The following is a 15,084-nucleotide window of genomic DNA, read 5'->3' as shown; positions in this document are numbered from 1 at the left end:
GACTGCAAGAGAAAATCTTGGGGTTCCATAACCAGTCCCCCCTGAGATACTTGAGTCTCTGTCCCCGTTCGCGATTGCCCTCAGGGATACGGGACCGTCTGTGGGGATCTTTCCCTGGTAGACTGCCGGTGGTGTCTATGCCCCACGTGATAGGGATGACCATGGCAGCATGGGCACTGTTCTTGGGAAGGTGACCTGGACCACTCCCTTGGTGCATACCCCCTGCGTCTGGGGGAGCGAGATCGTCGAGAGACCTGGGACACTGGAGAGAGTGATTTGTGATAGTACTCCAGCGGCTCAAACCCCAAGAAGGGTGAAGGTGGTCCCAGCCAGGGAGAGGCTGGTTGTAAAAATGGAGACGGGGGCTCCGGGTAGGCTAGGGGGGACCCCTGCCTTCAAGTTGGAGTCTGCAGCATGAGCGGAGGGCTGAGAGAAAGCAACTCTGCAGCCTTGTCTGGAGAGGGGCTGCGGTGCCTTGTTTTCTGTGCAGCCTTCCCCCTCCCTTGAGGGGGTGGCTCCGCCCCCTGACGTGCACGGGATCTTGGCCCCGTCCGCGTCGCGCTTGGCATGCTCATGGGCGGTGCCGTGCGGCGGTGTCCTCTGGTGCCTGCAGGCTGCGTACCTGTGCGCTCTGCACCGCCGGTTCCCCGGGGGTCGGTGCCACTGCCTGCGGTGCTGCCAGTACCACCGCTTGTTTAGCCGCCGCCCTGCCTGCGGTGCGGGGCGGCTGTTTGATTATCGGAGGCTGAGCCGCCTCCACGTGGCTCTCCGTGCCGCCGCCGATCAGCTGTTGCTGCGGCTGGGGGCTGTGCGCTCCTCCCGTCCCGCTCGATGTTGCTGCCGGCAGGGATCGGGTTGGGGAGACTTTCCTCCGTTTTTGTGCTGATGGGGTGATGGAGGCAGCTTTCCTTTTATGGGCCCCGGAGGGTCCCTCCTGCTGCGGCCGCTCCGGCACGTCTGGCTGGAGGGCCTTGTCGAATAGCAGCATTTTAAGCCGCATCTCCCTGTCCTTCCTTGCTCTGGCTGTTAATTTTGCACAGAAGGAGCATTTCTGCGTGTCATGGGACTCCCCAAGGCACCTTATACAGTGACTGTGCCCATCAGACGCTGGCATTGCCTCTCGGCAAGACTCACATTTCTTGAATCCTGAAGAGGACATTGTTGGTGAGTCTTTTAGTTGTTAATGGGGTACTTAGCACCTTCTCTGTGCTGTTTTCCCCCTCTCGGATAGCCTGCCACGGCAGGAGGGCTAATGGCCCTAGGCTCCTGGCCTCTGGTGCTCCGCTTGTTACTAGGACTGGACTGAATTCTGTCCCGCTTGTTGTTTCTTGTTTTTGTTGTTTTTTTTTGAAAATAACAACTGGCTAACTTAACAATAGACTAAGAACTTGAAAACTTTAAAGAAAACAGCTAAAAGCATTCAATACGCTAACTTGGCCGTAGTCTAGTCGGATTCCGTCTGCAGCCGACGGTGGTTAAGAGGAACTGGCGGGGACCGGATCGCGCACGTGGCCAGGAGTGCGCAAGGGAGTGGTGCGCACCAGCGCATGCGCGGTCCGGCAGAAACTGCCTGGAAGATCCGATCTGCGGCGCCGGGCGAGCCCGACACCTAATGTGGAGCACCCACGGGGACACTCGAAGAAGAAGGGAGTATATTTTTTCTTCACTTGAATATTACAAAAGCATCTGAAAGGATTTTGCTAACACCTTTGGGCTGAGACCAAGCACAGAAAATATCAACACTAAAATGGATTTGATGGGGATAGTTAGAAACAAATAAAAAGGGGAGTTAGACTGGAAGTTGGAGTTCAGCCTTAGACTATAATGCCACTATCCACATCTTCTCTGATGCACACATAAATAAGAATAATTTAGCCAAACACTAAACAGCAGACATATTTGCATGTAATGTAATAGCTGCTTAAAAGCACACATCAATGCCACATAACTGTTAGGGGTCAAATATTGCAAACACACACATGAATAATCTTACTCATACATAAGACTGTGAGGGCAATTAGATTACTTACAATAGTAGACACCACTCCAGGGAGTAAGCTTTTCCAGAATTGGGTCCTAGGGCAGCACAAGAAATTTAATACTATATCTACTTAAAACCAAGAAAGGAATTTAATTGAGCAAAATTGAATACCCAAACTGGGGTTAGCAAAAACAATAGGGTTAGCAGCTCTCCTCTTACTTTTGACTTTTTTAGAGAAAAGGTAGGTAGGGTAATATCTTGTATTGGACTAATTTGAGAAATTGGTCCAATAAAATATATTACCTCACCCACCTTGTCTCTCTAGTATTCTAGACCAACACAGCTCCAGCAACATTACAGACAATATTGGACACTAACAATAACAAATATAGAGGAGTTGTATGTTCACAATCACAAAAATAAGACTCCTCGTAACATTTGTCAAAAGATGTTTACTTTTTTTTTAAATATAAAGCAGTAAGTTAGTTGTGGATATATATGTTTAAAATGTATATTACAAAGAAACAGTGACATTTCCATATTACTGTTCCATCTTAAATTACAAAAATTCTACTTTCTGCACAGTTTGAAAAAATAACACCAGGTTAATGTTGAATTATAGGACATTTCAAATTATCCTGATGTGAAATTTTGGGTTTCTTACCTCCTATCACTTTTTTGAATTCTCTCTTGCTTGAAACTCGCTGGTAGTTTGCCCCTCAATGTCTCATATTTGTAAATATCCTTGAAAGTTCATGCATTAGTTACATGTATTTAACACACACTGAAATTAAGAAGGTGACACCGGCATACAGACCCTGCTTCAGTGTTAACTTAGCATCATATTCTAATTTCAGATACTGCAATGTATGTAATTCAGGAGCATCTCCATGAAGCACGGAATACTAGACAAGACTCTTGCTTTTTGAGAGCAGGGCTAATGGGATCTATTGAATGACCGATACCATTCCCTGTTTTTAATTCAAAGTTTTCTGCATGCAAGGGATAAGCAGGATCAACCTACCTTAAAATTTTTGAAATCAAAGTAGATTCATGCTGGGGTGAACTCAGTAGAATGCAATTATCTATTCTGAAGTGCATACCCAAACAACTGATATGCCAGCGTAACACATAATTAACTGCTTACCTTTCGGTATTTTCTACTACAGTGTATCTCCTGTGGTTACCTTTTACTTTGAATATAGACTAAAACAAAACGGTTTCAAAAGAAGTAAAGAACAAAGACTCTTATTTAACTTCCAAAACATTGTTTAACTTTTCTGCTTCTGATCAACAAAATGACAAGCTATTCATAATTTTTCTCCCTCAACCAATTTAACATTGTTGTTCTTCCCACAGCTTGATCTGCACTTATGTATTTAATTTATAACAGTTTCCATGGAAGAGAAATATTTTAAGAAGTGCTGACACAGCAAATGGATCTCTCTACCAAACCACAAATCTTTTCTAATGTTCATCTCAAACTGCAAGAAAATCTGGGAAACAAATTAATGATATAAATCATTATCATTACTCACATAAAAGGTACACCACTGTAACCTTTTCAGAAAACTAGAGTGGGTTTCAGCAGTCTAAAGTTCTCTGCAAGGAGAAAGTCTGTTTCCAATTAAAGACTAAAAATAGACTTGCACATACATTTAGGACAAAGCCATAGAGTTCTCTATCATAATATTTCACATATTTTTACAGATGCATAACAACATCAGTCTTGTCAGGACAGAAATTCAAATTAAGAAAAAATATGACTATTTTTTCTTTGCAATTTGAAAAAAATGGAAGCAAAATTTAAATACGATTTTTTAAAAAGAAATCTCATCATTAAAATATTCTTCTCATCACTTCTGTCAATTGCTGGTTAGCACAACTCAAAAGCATTGTCCCTCAAAAGGAGAGCTCTTAAGTAATTTAATATGATTTCACTGTATAAGGTTTTTGAATTACCGTATTTTTTTTCGGCTAAGATTCTGCTACATTTTACACATTGTTCATATGTGACTTTTGGAATAATTCAAAGAGGGAATGGAACAAAACAAAAAAATTTAAGAAAAATTAAGTTAACAAGCTTGGCACTTATCTATATGCCCATGCAGAAGACTAGGGGGCCATAAAATATCTTCTTGCTCCTGTGTGAAGGTCAACCAGTGTGTGCATGAGAGAAAGCTCAATGGGGCTGGTCCTCATCCACCATGTCTGAGGGTGACATGGGTGGGGCCACGAATGGGCAGTAGCTTGGCTCCACCCAGAAATGGGCAGTGGCTTGGCTCCACCGCTCTCTATAGTGCTAATCAGCAGATCTGTGCTACCAGTGAGGGGAAGCAATCTAACTGGTTCCAGCCAGTTGCAGATTTTTCCCTCCCAAGCAAGGCAGAGGAGCAGAGAGCAAACTGACTCTGAGTGTAACTACACTATAAGATAAATTCAAATTTAATTCAGTTAGCTCGATTTTACCACGTGACTGTCTTCACTGTAAAGACCATTAGCTCGAGTTTGCGTGCACTAATCTTGAGATTACAAAATCGCAGTTACCTGACGGGTATAGCATCACGCTCAAATTCAGAAGTTCAATTAAAGGCAACTGTGGAAGAACCAGGTCTTAAAAGTGAATTTATTAGCCTCCAGAGGTGTCCCGTATGTAACCCATAGTGCCCCTCTCAGTGCTCTGCTCTGGCCACTGCTCTCCAGTAACAGGAAAAGCCTGAATTTCCAAGCAGGAGCAGCAAGCCTTTTGCTGTGGGCTCATGTTCAGCTTATTTCTTTCTATGCTATTAGCATTGTGAGTGCATCTACCCATTCAAATAGCCCCTGCAGGGAGTTCATGGGTCTATCTGTACACTTGCTATTTTTTTTTTGTGCTGCCTGGTGCCAGCCCATCCCCCGCCATACCACATGTCAACAAGGTTGTGCTGAGGGTCGTGCTTGCGTAACACAATGAGAAACTTGTTCTAAGCAGTTTACATTTGTGCGCAAAACTCTCCCCCCCCCCGGCCCACAGGCGCCACACAGTCTGGGTCTTTCCCGCGCTCAGCCACATCACCTGGGTAGCTCCCAACTCAACACAATAAAAGGCTGTGCCTGCCATTTGGTGCTGACTATGCTGTCAGCCATGTGGTTAGGGATCCAAGGGCGGGAAGATATTCTGGGCTTTGCTGCCACCAAGGGGAAGTGTCCCCCAGTGGTTAAGATATTGGGAGCTTTGCTGCTGCCATGGGGAGGTCTCCCCAACACCAATATAGTGAAGGAGAAACCAAAAATTCTTTTTTTCCTACACTTTCCTATCCTCTATCTTCTCAATTTAAAAAACAGTCTGGGACCCTGCATCATTTTCAGGGATTGCATGCATGCAATGGTGGGAAGTGGGACAAGTGGGTGGCCACTTGAGAACAGTCATTACACGGAAGCCTGATAATGCACGCGAAAGCCAAGGACTCTCCCCAACACCAATATAGTGAAGGGGGACACCAAAAATTCTCTTTCCTACACTTTCCTATCCTCTTCCTTCTCACTTTAAAAAACAGTATGGGCCCTTGCATTCATGTCAGGGATCGCATTCATGCAATAACGGGAAGTGGGCAAGTGGATGGCCAGTTGAGAATACAGTCACTGCACCCACGTTGGCAACATAATGTGAAGGAAAACCATATATTCTTTCTTCAGCTTTTGAGGGTCTCTGCATTATTTCCAGGGATTGACATATTTCCAGGGTTCAGGAGGAGAATGAGGAAAATGCAATGGGGAAAGATGACATCAAGACCAGTGAGCACACCTAGAATGCTATGGGGATGAGGGGACTGTGGGATAGCTTTCCACAATGCACTACTGCAAGTCGATTTTAGCCAATGTGTGTGTGGCAGCAATGACTCAACTTTGTGGGGAGCATGGCTGAAGTGAGGATGGTCAAAATCGAACTTATAAATTCCAGAATTAGAAAACTGACAAAAATAAATTCAATGTTATTGCATAGTGTAGATGCGGCCTCAGTCAGACTTCCTTCCCTTGGCTGCTCCTGGAGAAGAAATACTTGGTACAACCCCTTGTTATGGGCTATACCCCATGTTTTGAACTAGCCCTAACAAGCAACATTACTGTAAGTACAGGGAGCAGCCCTTATCACAGAGTACCCACATATATGTTCTAAGTTACTCCAGGAGTAAATGGTGCCAGGATTTATGATGGAGCAGGTAGATAAAAGTAGCATGTAGTAAATGGCCTACACTGACTTTTTACTCAACCCATTCTTGCCATCTATAAATTTATCTTTACTGATCTTTCTAAAATCTTCCATTTCCCTAAGCAACCTTTAAAGCTCATTCCCTTCCAACGTCAACCCAGTGCTTTCTTTCCCAGATTCCTATCTGAAGAACAAGAACCCCACAAAGGTGTGTCACAGCTCGTCAATAGATTTCAGATAATTAACGTTAACCTCTCTCAGAACAGCCACTTTTTTTGAAATTTAGCTTTCTTGTATCAAAAATAAAATATCACTTTGAACGGAGGCAAGTGTTCGTTTTAACCACCCAAAGAGCTCACCTATTTTAAGAACATATTTCACACAAAATAGGCAAATAATCATATCTAGCTGGCAGACATTTTATTAAAATATAATAAATAGAAGACTGTAACAGCTATGGTGAAGTACACTCATTTGTTTTCATTTAAAGTCTTTCAGTTGGTGCATATTGTTATTCTATAATAGTTAGCAAAATAAAAACTAACCTTTGAAGCAATGTTTTTTATTGGTTTCCATTGCTCTCCATTCAAAATATAGGGAATTATTATCTCATAATGTTGTGACTGGTTCTTTGACATCTGTTGCCTGGAGATTTCCAATTTGCTGTTCATATTCTCTCCTGCAGTAGGAGAAAAAGTTTTGTGTTAGTAGGAAATAGCATTTGACAACATAATCCTTAGTAAGGTGACTTGGCAGAATATTTCAAAACACAGTAAGTTCAAGGAAAAATGAAATATTAAAACATAATAGCAGATTCTTCTTTCCAGCCAAATCAACAGCAAAACCTTCATTGATTTTTAAGAGCGCAGGGGACAGAACCCTCTGGCTGCTAAGGGTACTTGTACTTTTCAGCACACTTTGCACTTCTGTAAAAAATGCAATGAAAATGTAGTCTGGATGAGAGGGTGAAAAGAAGATTCAGTGGCTCAAGGCAGCAAAGCAAGAGCAGCAGTAACTTATGAGCAGCTGAAACCCCAAATCTTAAAAACCACAGGGGCAGCGCTGGTACAATAACCACATTTGCACCGCCACTCCATGTAGCAACAAAGAGAAATAAATGAGTTACAGCAACATCTATTTAACAGAACACAGAAGAAGTAGTTACACTAAATATTTATATTAGCGTAGCCCCAAACAGTTTTGATGACCTTTTGTGCTGGATGCCGTACAAACAAAGAAAAGAGAATCCCTACCCTAAAAGGTTATGGACTAAAGACACAGACAAAGGATGGAGATGCAACAGGAAGAGCATTGAACTTGGTAAAGAATAGAAGCTGCTTTGTTAGTTATATGGGCTATGTCTACACGTGAAGCCAACATCGAAATAGCTTATTTCGATGTAGGAACATTCGATGAATAACGTCTACACGTCCTCCAGGGCTGGCAACGTCGATGTTCAACTTCGACGTTGCGCAGCACCACATCAAAATAGGCGCTGCGAGGGAACGTCTACATGCCAAAGTAGCACACATCGAAATAAGGGTGCCAGGCACAGCTGCAGACAGGGTCACAGGGCGGACTCAACAGCAAGCCGCTCCCTTAAAGGGCCCCTCCCAGACACAGTTGCACTAAACAACACAAGATCCACAGAGCCGACAACTGGTTGCAGACCCTGTGCATGCAGCATGGATCCCCAGCTGCCGCAGCAGCAGCCAGAAGCCCTGGGCTAAGGGCTGCTGCCCACGGTGACCATAGAGCCCCGCAGGGGCTGGAGAGAGAGCGTCTCTCAACCCCTCAGCTGATGGCCGCCATGGCGGACCCCGCTATTTCGAAGTTGTGGGACGCGCAACGACTACACGGTCCCTACTTCGACGTTGAACGTCGAAGTAGGGCGCTATTCCTATCCCCTCATGGGGTTAGCGACTTCGACGTCTCGCCGCCTAACGTCGAAGTTAACTTCGAAATAGCGCCTGGTGCGTGTAGCCGTGACGGGCACTATTTCGAAGTTAGTGCCGCTACTTCGAAGTAGCGTGCACATGTAGACACGGCTATATTGTCCTTATTTTTCATTTCTTCAGAGTTGGAGTAGGAAAAGGAAAGAGGGGCAAGTGGAACAGGCATAATTGCTATGTTTAGGCACCATCAACAGATTGGGATCTGCAGCTCTCATGGCTAAGGGGAATCTTAAAGAGGGATGTGAAGGATGAAGTAATGGGCAGTTTAGATTTTATCAGGATTATTTTTCCATATCAAGATAAGAGAGTAACAAGGGATGAATCACTGCCCCTCAGTTACATGTTGGTATGATTAGACCCACAGATTACATCAAAAAGTAATTAGTATTGCTCTTCTGTGTAACCAGATCCATGATTTCTCTTGGGTAGTTTAACCTTCCTACTATGCTTGTTATGTTGTGTTAGTTCCCTAAAAGACAGATGATGAACACAGATTTTCCTTATGTTCTTTCCATTTCTTTGGCTGAGACAGTTGGTCCTCATTTGAGTCATTGCACAGACATAATGATACCGTTTTAGGTTACTGAAGCCTCTTAGTTTATTGCACACAAAGGGTTTAGCAATTTTAATCTTAGACTTTTTATTATTCCCCTAATACTTTTTAATCTTCATGTTATCCTTCTCCATGTGGAAATCTGAAATTGGGCTCCATTTAACAAATTCATATGAATTTTGCTCACCAAAGGCCTTAAAAGGCACTTATCTAGTGGTCTCAAACTCTTTTGTCTAGACACTTTAGCCGTGTCTACACGTGCACGCTACTTCGAAGTAGCGGCACTAACTTCGAAATAGCGCCCGTCACGGCTACACGCACCAGGCACTATTTCGAAGTTAACTTCGACGTTAGGCAGCGAGACGTCGAAGTCGCTAACCCCATGAGGGGATAGGAATAGCGCCCTACTTCGACGTTCAACGTCGAAGTAGGGACCGTGTAGTCGTTGCGCGTCCCGCAACTTCGAAATAGCGGGGTCCGCCATGGCGGCCATCAGCTGAGGGGTTGAGAGACGCTCTCTCTCCAGCCCCTGCGGGGCTCTATGGTCACCATGGGCAACATCCCTTAGCCCAGGGCTTCTGGCTGCTGCTGCGGCAGCTGGGGATCCATGCTGCAGGCACAGGGTCTGCAACCAGTTGTCGGCTCTGTGGATCTTGTGTTGTTTAGTGCAACTGTGTCTGGGAGGGGCCCTTTAAGGGAGCGGCTTGCTGTTGAGTCTGCCCTGTGACCCTGTCTGCAGCTGTGCCTGGCACCCTTATTTCGATGTGTGCTACTTTGGCGTGTAGACGTTCCCTCGCAGCGCTTATTTCGATGTGGTGCTGCGCAACGTCGAAGTTGAACATCGACGTTGCCAGCCCTGGAGGACGTGTAGACGTTATTCATCGAAATAGCCTATTTCGATGTTGCTACATCGAAATAAGCTACTTTGATGTAGGCTTCACGTGTAGACGTAGCCTTTAGCTGGTTACAATGTATTTAGAATCCAGAGGCGTCCAGGGCACACATAAGCCATAACTGAGTTGATGCTCTACCTACTGTCAGAATACTTAGATTTGTAACAAAATGTTAAAAATAAAAACACCATCTGTGTGCAACATAATTTATCAGACATTTTTCTCTCCAAAACATACTAACGGTATTATGCTTGCCACAGGGAACACTTCTAGAAATCCCTGTGACATGCTCTTGATAGGTGCTAAAAATAAGTCTAAATTGATGTAAAGTGGCATGACTCCCATGTGGCATGGGGGAAATAAGAGAAGAAAGTAAAGGTTTGTATTACACTCCTGCACCACCGCCAGCCATACTCTCTCTTTTGGATATGAAGCTCCTCTAGCTGCAGCACCGCTTCTCAGTACTTTCTCTTCCTTCATCTGTGTGAAGGAAAGACCAAAGAACTACCTTTGCTCCCCACAAGTACAGGTTGGACGTCCCTGGTCTGGAAAACTCAGGATCTGATCAACCCTGAGCAAGTGAATTTGCTTGTCCTGTGGAGGACACCTGCCTCCAGCCCCTCAGTCTACTGCCCCTCTGTGCCACTAGTTCCACTTCAGCCCCTCACTGTTCCCTTGCTTCTGGCCCCCACACCTCCAGCCCCAGCACCTTCATACCATTGGATCAGCTGGGCTGCTGGCCCCAGCCAGGCTGTCACCGGCTGTGGCCCTGACCCATCTGCCTCCTGCCCCAGCCCTGGGGAACCAGGCAGGCTGCCAGATACTGGTGCCATGGATGCTGGCTCTGGTCTCGACTCTGAGAATGCTGGCTCCAGCCCTGGCTGGGCTGCTGGATGCCGGCCTGGCCGCCATCTGCTGCCAGCTCTCATGCCAGACCCAGTCAGGCTGCCAAGCTGCTGCCTCCCTTGGCCTGGCTGCCAGACTCCTGATGGCCCTGGATACCAGCTGGGCTGGCAGATGCTAAACACTCAGACGTCATTGCTGGTTCCAGCCCTAGCCTCATAGATACTGGCCCCAGCCAGGCTTCCGGGCTGCTGACAGCCCCAGTGCTGGTCCCCATCCTGACCTTGGCCCTCGGGATGTTTGCCCCGCAACACAAGCCCGATTGGGCTCCCAGTGTGACAGGGCTGCCAGTCCTCCACATTTCCAGGGTCCTGCCCAGCAGGACTCTGAGCCACTGGCCTTCCTCTCACTAGACTCTTGGCCCAGGGCCCTCTGGTGCAAGAGCATCCAAGGCCCTGCTGGACCACGGTTGCCAAACCAGAAAGTCCTGGGACTTTTGGCAAGTGCAACCTGTAGTTTCTGTTCCTGAAATATGGTAGTAAATAAACTTTCCCTACCAATGCATTGCTTTTCCTGCAAATCTACTTACCCATACATGGCTAAATGGGTGTAAACAGACACAAAAATGTAAACACCCCAGGAAATAAAAGTAAAGAGAAACCATCACACGTTATTTTCGCTGTGTACTTCCATCTGTCTGTCCAGGCAAGGCTCTACCATGTTCCACCCCACCCCCTGCACTGTGCCAGCCCCCCCCACCCAGCATTGGGCCTGGCCCAGCCCTCCCAAAAAAAGCTCCCCACCACACCATGCCAGTTCCAGTCCCTCCCCTGGCCAGTGAGGAGCACAGATCAGCTCCCTAATGAAGCCTCTCCCCAGCCAGCATGGGGCCCAGCCCTGCGCCCCACAACAGAGTCCCCACCCACATGGTGCCAGCCCCAGGCTCTCCCCTGGACAGGAGAGGGCCCACCCCAGTCCCCTGACAGAGACCCCTCTCCCTGCACTGTGCCAGCGCCACCCTCTTCTCCAGCTAGTGCAGGGCATGGCCTGGTCCGCCCAACAAAGTCCTCCCTCTCACACACACACACACACACACACACGCACGCACGCCCGCCCGCCCACCCCTACCTTGGGCAACACAGGGCCCAGCCCAGCCTCTAACAGAGTTCCTCTCCCAGCCAGCGCAGGGCTGTACAACAGTTTCTGTCTAGAACATTCTTCCAACCCAGCTCTCACTTGCAATAGGGCCTCGAGTTAAAATGAGACTTCAACTGCAATGCCTTAAAATATAACCTGGGCAGACAAAAAAGGAGCTAATGAAGAAAGTAGAGAGCAGAGTTATTTACATGATGAGAAAAGGTGTGGATATGAAAAGGAGTTGTGGTGCAAAAGAGATATAGATATAAGGTAGAGTGTCTGGTGGAGAGATAAGTAAATAGAAAGAGATTAAAATAGAATCCATCATAATCCAATAAAAATGGGGATGCAGACGGAAGGCAAAGAAAACTGGAAGAATGGGTGTGTAGAGTCAATGGGCAGAAGGAAAAGGAACACAAACACAGGACAGCTCAGTGGACCTTATTTTGTCCTCAGACAGCCAGGCAATGCCTTACCATTGTCCAGTCTGCGTAGCTGAGCTGGACACTTCAGAGATATGCTGGGTGTGAAGCAGAACTGATGGAAGCACTATTACTCCCTCAGCTTCCACCATTGTAATGAACACCAGAGAATCTTCAGCACATATAACAGGGGCCACCAATACAGGCACTCAGAATCTTGACTACTTTCGTACACAGTAGAAGCTCCTTATTTCCACTCCTAAGGATCCCTCAATGGTAGCATGAATGAAGGCAATGAGACATGATTTCTTCCTCGAGGTAAAGGCAGCCCAATGTGTATTTAATCTAAATTAACTGTTGATCCAGATTTTGCCATGAGTAGACTAATAAGAGAATTTGTGTATTTGGGTAACAAAGTCATTAGCGAGCTTGTATAAAAAAAATGTTGAGTTGTTCCTGGCTTTTATGGATTTACCAGAATTCTCTTTAAACTATTAATGGCCCCTCAACCTTCACATATTGAGCCTGATCCTAGTGTCACATTCTCATCTTAAAACAAGAGTTAACTCCACTCAAGTGTGGGGAAATGATCCTATGATTAAAGCACTAGAGTGAGACTCAAGAGACCACTAAATAATGAGGATGAGTTGAAAAGTAAGGCAAGTCTAGGCCTTCAATGTGCAGTAGGTTAGAAAAATGATCCTGATGGTCCAATCTAGTCCTAAGTTTATGAGACCTATGTTCAATCCACAGAGCTGCCGCAGACTGCCTGCGTGACCTTGACCAAGTCATTTCATTGCTCTGTGGCTTAGCTTCCCATACTCATTCTTTTCTTCGACACTTCAGCTACGTTGTCTGTTTAAACTGTAAATTCTCTAACACCAGGACTAACATATTCTGCAGCACCTACAACAACAAGGTTTCCATCTCTGTTGAGGGCCTCTAGGTGTCATAATAACACAAAACAATAAAATAAGTCAGTAAACTCAGACTAAGGTAAACTGCATGAAAGGAGAGATCTCAGCCTTCTATCTCCCTGAGCTTTCACAGGCCATTTGTATCTCCCTAAGCCTTCGTTATACCTAGTTTCCTTTTGTTATAACCACCCACCTATTTTCCTTTTTAGTAGAATTCTCTTTACTTCTACTTCACTGAGGTTCATGTCTCACATTGTTCACGCAGAAAAGCTTCATAGTCATAGCTGACTTAATTTTCTATTTTCAACAGGCACTGAAGGTAACTCTTATGATGCATATTCAATCACAACCTGATGCAGTGCCCTTTTATTCTTTTTTCACTTACATAAAGACCAAGAGATCAAGTATTTTCTACAAGTGGTTAATAAGCTACAGAGAAAGCAGAAAAATCTGTTCATCTTCTCCACATGAACAGCTTTGGGGCAGTTCACATTCAAATTATATTAATCTGTACTATAATATTACACTTCTTTTTTTTTCTTTTCACAATAGCATTAAAAAGAGATTTAATGATTGTACAACTTTAAAGGGGAATATTTTATTACTTATAGATGCTAAAATACCGTCATATGTAAAGAATAGTCACATTTGTAAGCAAGAAGTTTGCCATCTTTAATGGCTGCTTCCCCCTGAAGAAACAGAGATAATTCATATTCACTTGCACTTAAGATTACTAATAAGCTCTCAGACAGTACAGTCTGCTTTTCTGTGTGACCACGAAAAGGGGAACCTTCTCCCAAAATTCAGTAGGCTATGATAAAAAAAAAACACAGCAGTAAGGTAAAAAACCAAAACACTCCATACCTTAATGCAGTCAACAAGAATCCAAAACGTGTAACAGTGCTACACAAAGGACAGTATGCTCTCCCAGCATCGGTGGAGTTAAACTGGTGAATGGGACTTAAAGGTCAGATCTATAGTATTTTATAGATGCCAACACAAGTTATTTTTATACAGAATCGTTCATATAAAATGATCCCTCAACATTTCACAGTTGAATCTAGCCTTTGCGCACGGATCTGAGCAAGGTGATTAGAGTGGAGAAGAAAATCACAAATGTAGTATCCACTGATGTGATAGAGTCTTGATGAACACACTACCGTGGAGACAGGAAACTGACATGAATGACAGTCCACAACCAACAGAAGTAACACAGTGTCTATGTGTACAGGACATCACCCTAACTACACCAACAGAAGCCTTACACCTCTCATGGAGGTGGAGTTATGATGTCAGTGCAGTATAACACATTGGCAGGAGCAAGGCTGTGGTGCATACAGTGACATAGTTAGGTCAACATAAGCTGCCTTATGTTGGCCTAACTGTAATGCAGACCAAGGCTAAGTCTCCAGTTGTCTACTTATTGCACATTCTACTGAAGTGCTACTCATAACATATGCTTTTGGAATTTTCCTTTTTCCTTCTGTTTCTGGAATCCAGTCCCCTCATTGTTCTCCCTCCCTCCCTTCTTCTCCTACCTCTTTTACTGCTTCTTTTGATAGATTCTCCTTTTCTTCCTCCATAAGTCATACAGGGTTTTCTCCTTGCTTCTTCCTTTTCCCCACTCTACATCTTATTCCTTGGAGGCTTCACCTGCTCCCGAGGTTTCTACTATTGTCAGCTTTCAGCATAGAGATAAGTCTCTCTCTGAGCCTGTCCTGTTCTGCGTCGAGATCTACATCTCTTTAACAGGTATTACCTTGGACAGCCACTGTCAGATCATGCTTGATATGAACAAAATGGAATTTAACTTTTATTCTCAGTCCCGGTCACCACTATCCTTCGTGTCTCCCAGGTCCACAACCATACCCTCATCTTTCACCTCTCCCTCTTCCGACATATTCATGAATCTCGTTGCTCCTTTCTCCACAGTGTTCCTTCATATCCTCAAAGCTAAAACACTCATCCACCTCCATGTCATCTGCCACTTGACTACAGCAACCTCCTTCTCTCTTGCCTCCCAGATACCAAGTTCACTTTCCTCCAGTCTTCCAAAACGTCACAGACAAAACCATGTCCTTGTCTATCAGTTATACATTGTCAGTCCCTCTCAGTTTAAGTTGCTTCACTGGATTCCTCTTCTCCATCAGAAGAAAGTTAAAATTTCTTGCCCCCACCTTCATGGCCCTTCAAA

The 15,084-nt window shown here is 45.0% G+C and overlaps 1 protein-coding gene across 5 annotated transcripts in view; it reads right to left on the bottom strand.

The window, feature by feature from the left end:
- ADAM12 (ADAM metallopeptidase domain 12) overlaps positions 1-15,084 on the bottom strand; it is a 322,879-nt gene that overhangs the window by 292,935 nt on the left and 14,860 nt on the right. For all 5 annotated transcript variants that reach the window (XM_075000469.1, XM_075000470.1, XM_075000471.1 and 2 more), the window contains exon 2: positions 6,716-6,849. In XM_075000469.1, the coding sequence (XP_074856570.1) occupies positions 6,716-6,849 (134 nt within the window). The remainder of the gene's footprint in view (positions 1-6,715; positions 6,850-15,084) is intronic.

Source organism: Carettochelys insculpta, chromosome 7, assembly GCF_033958435.1.
Source record: "Carettochelys insculpta isolate YL-2023 chromosome 7, ASM3395843v1, whole genome shotgun sequence".
Classification (NCBI taxonomy): domain Eukaryota; kingdom Metazoa; phylum Chordata; order Testudines; family Carettochelyidae; genus Carettochelys; species Carettochelys insculpta.
This window is presented reverse-complemented; position numbering and strand designations above follow the sequence as displayed.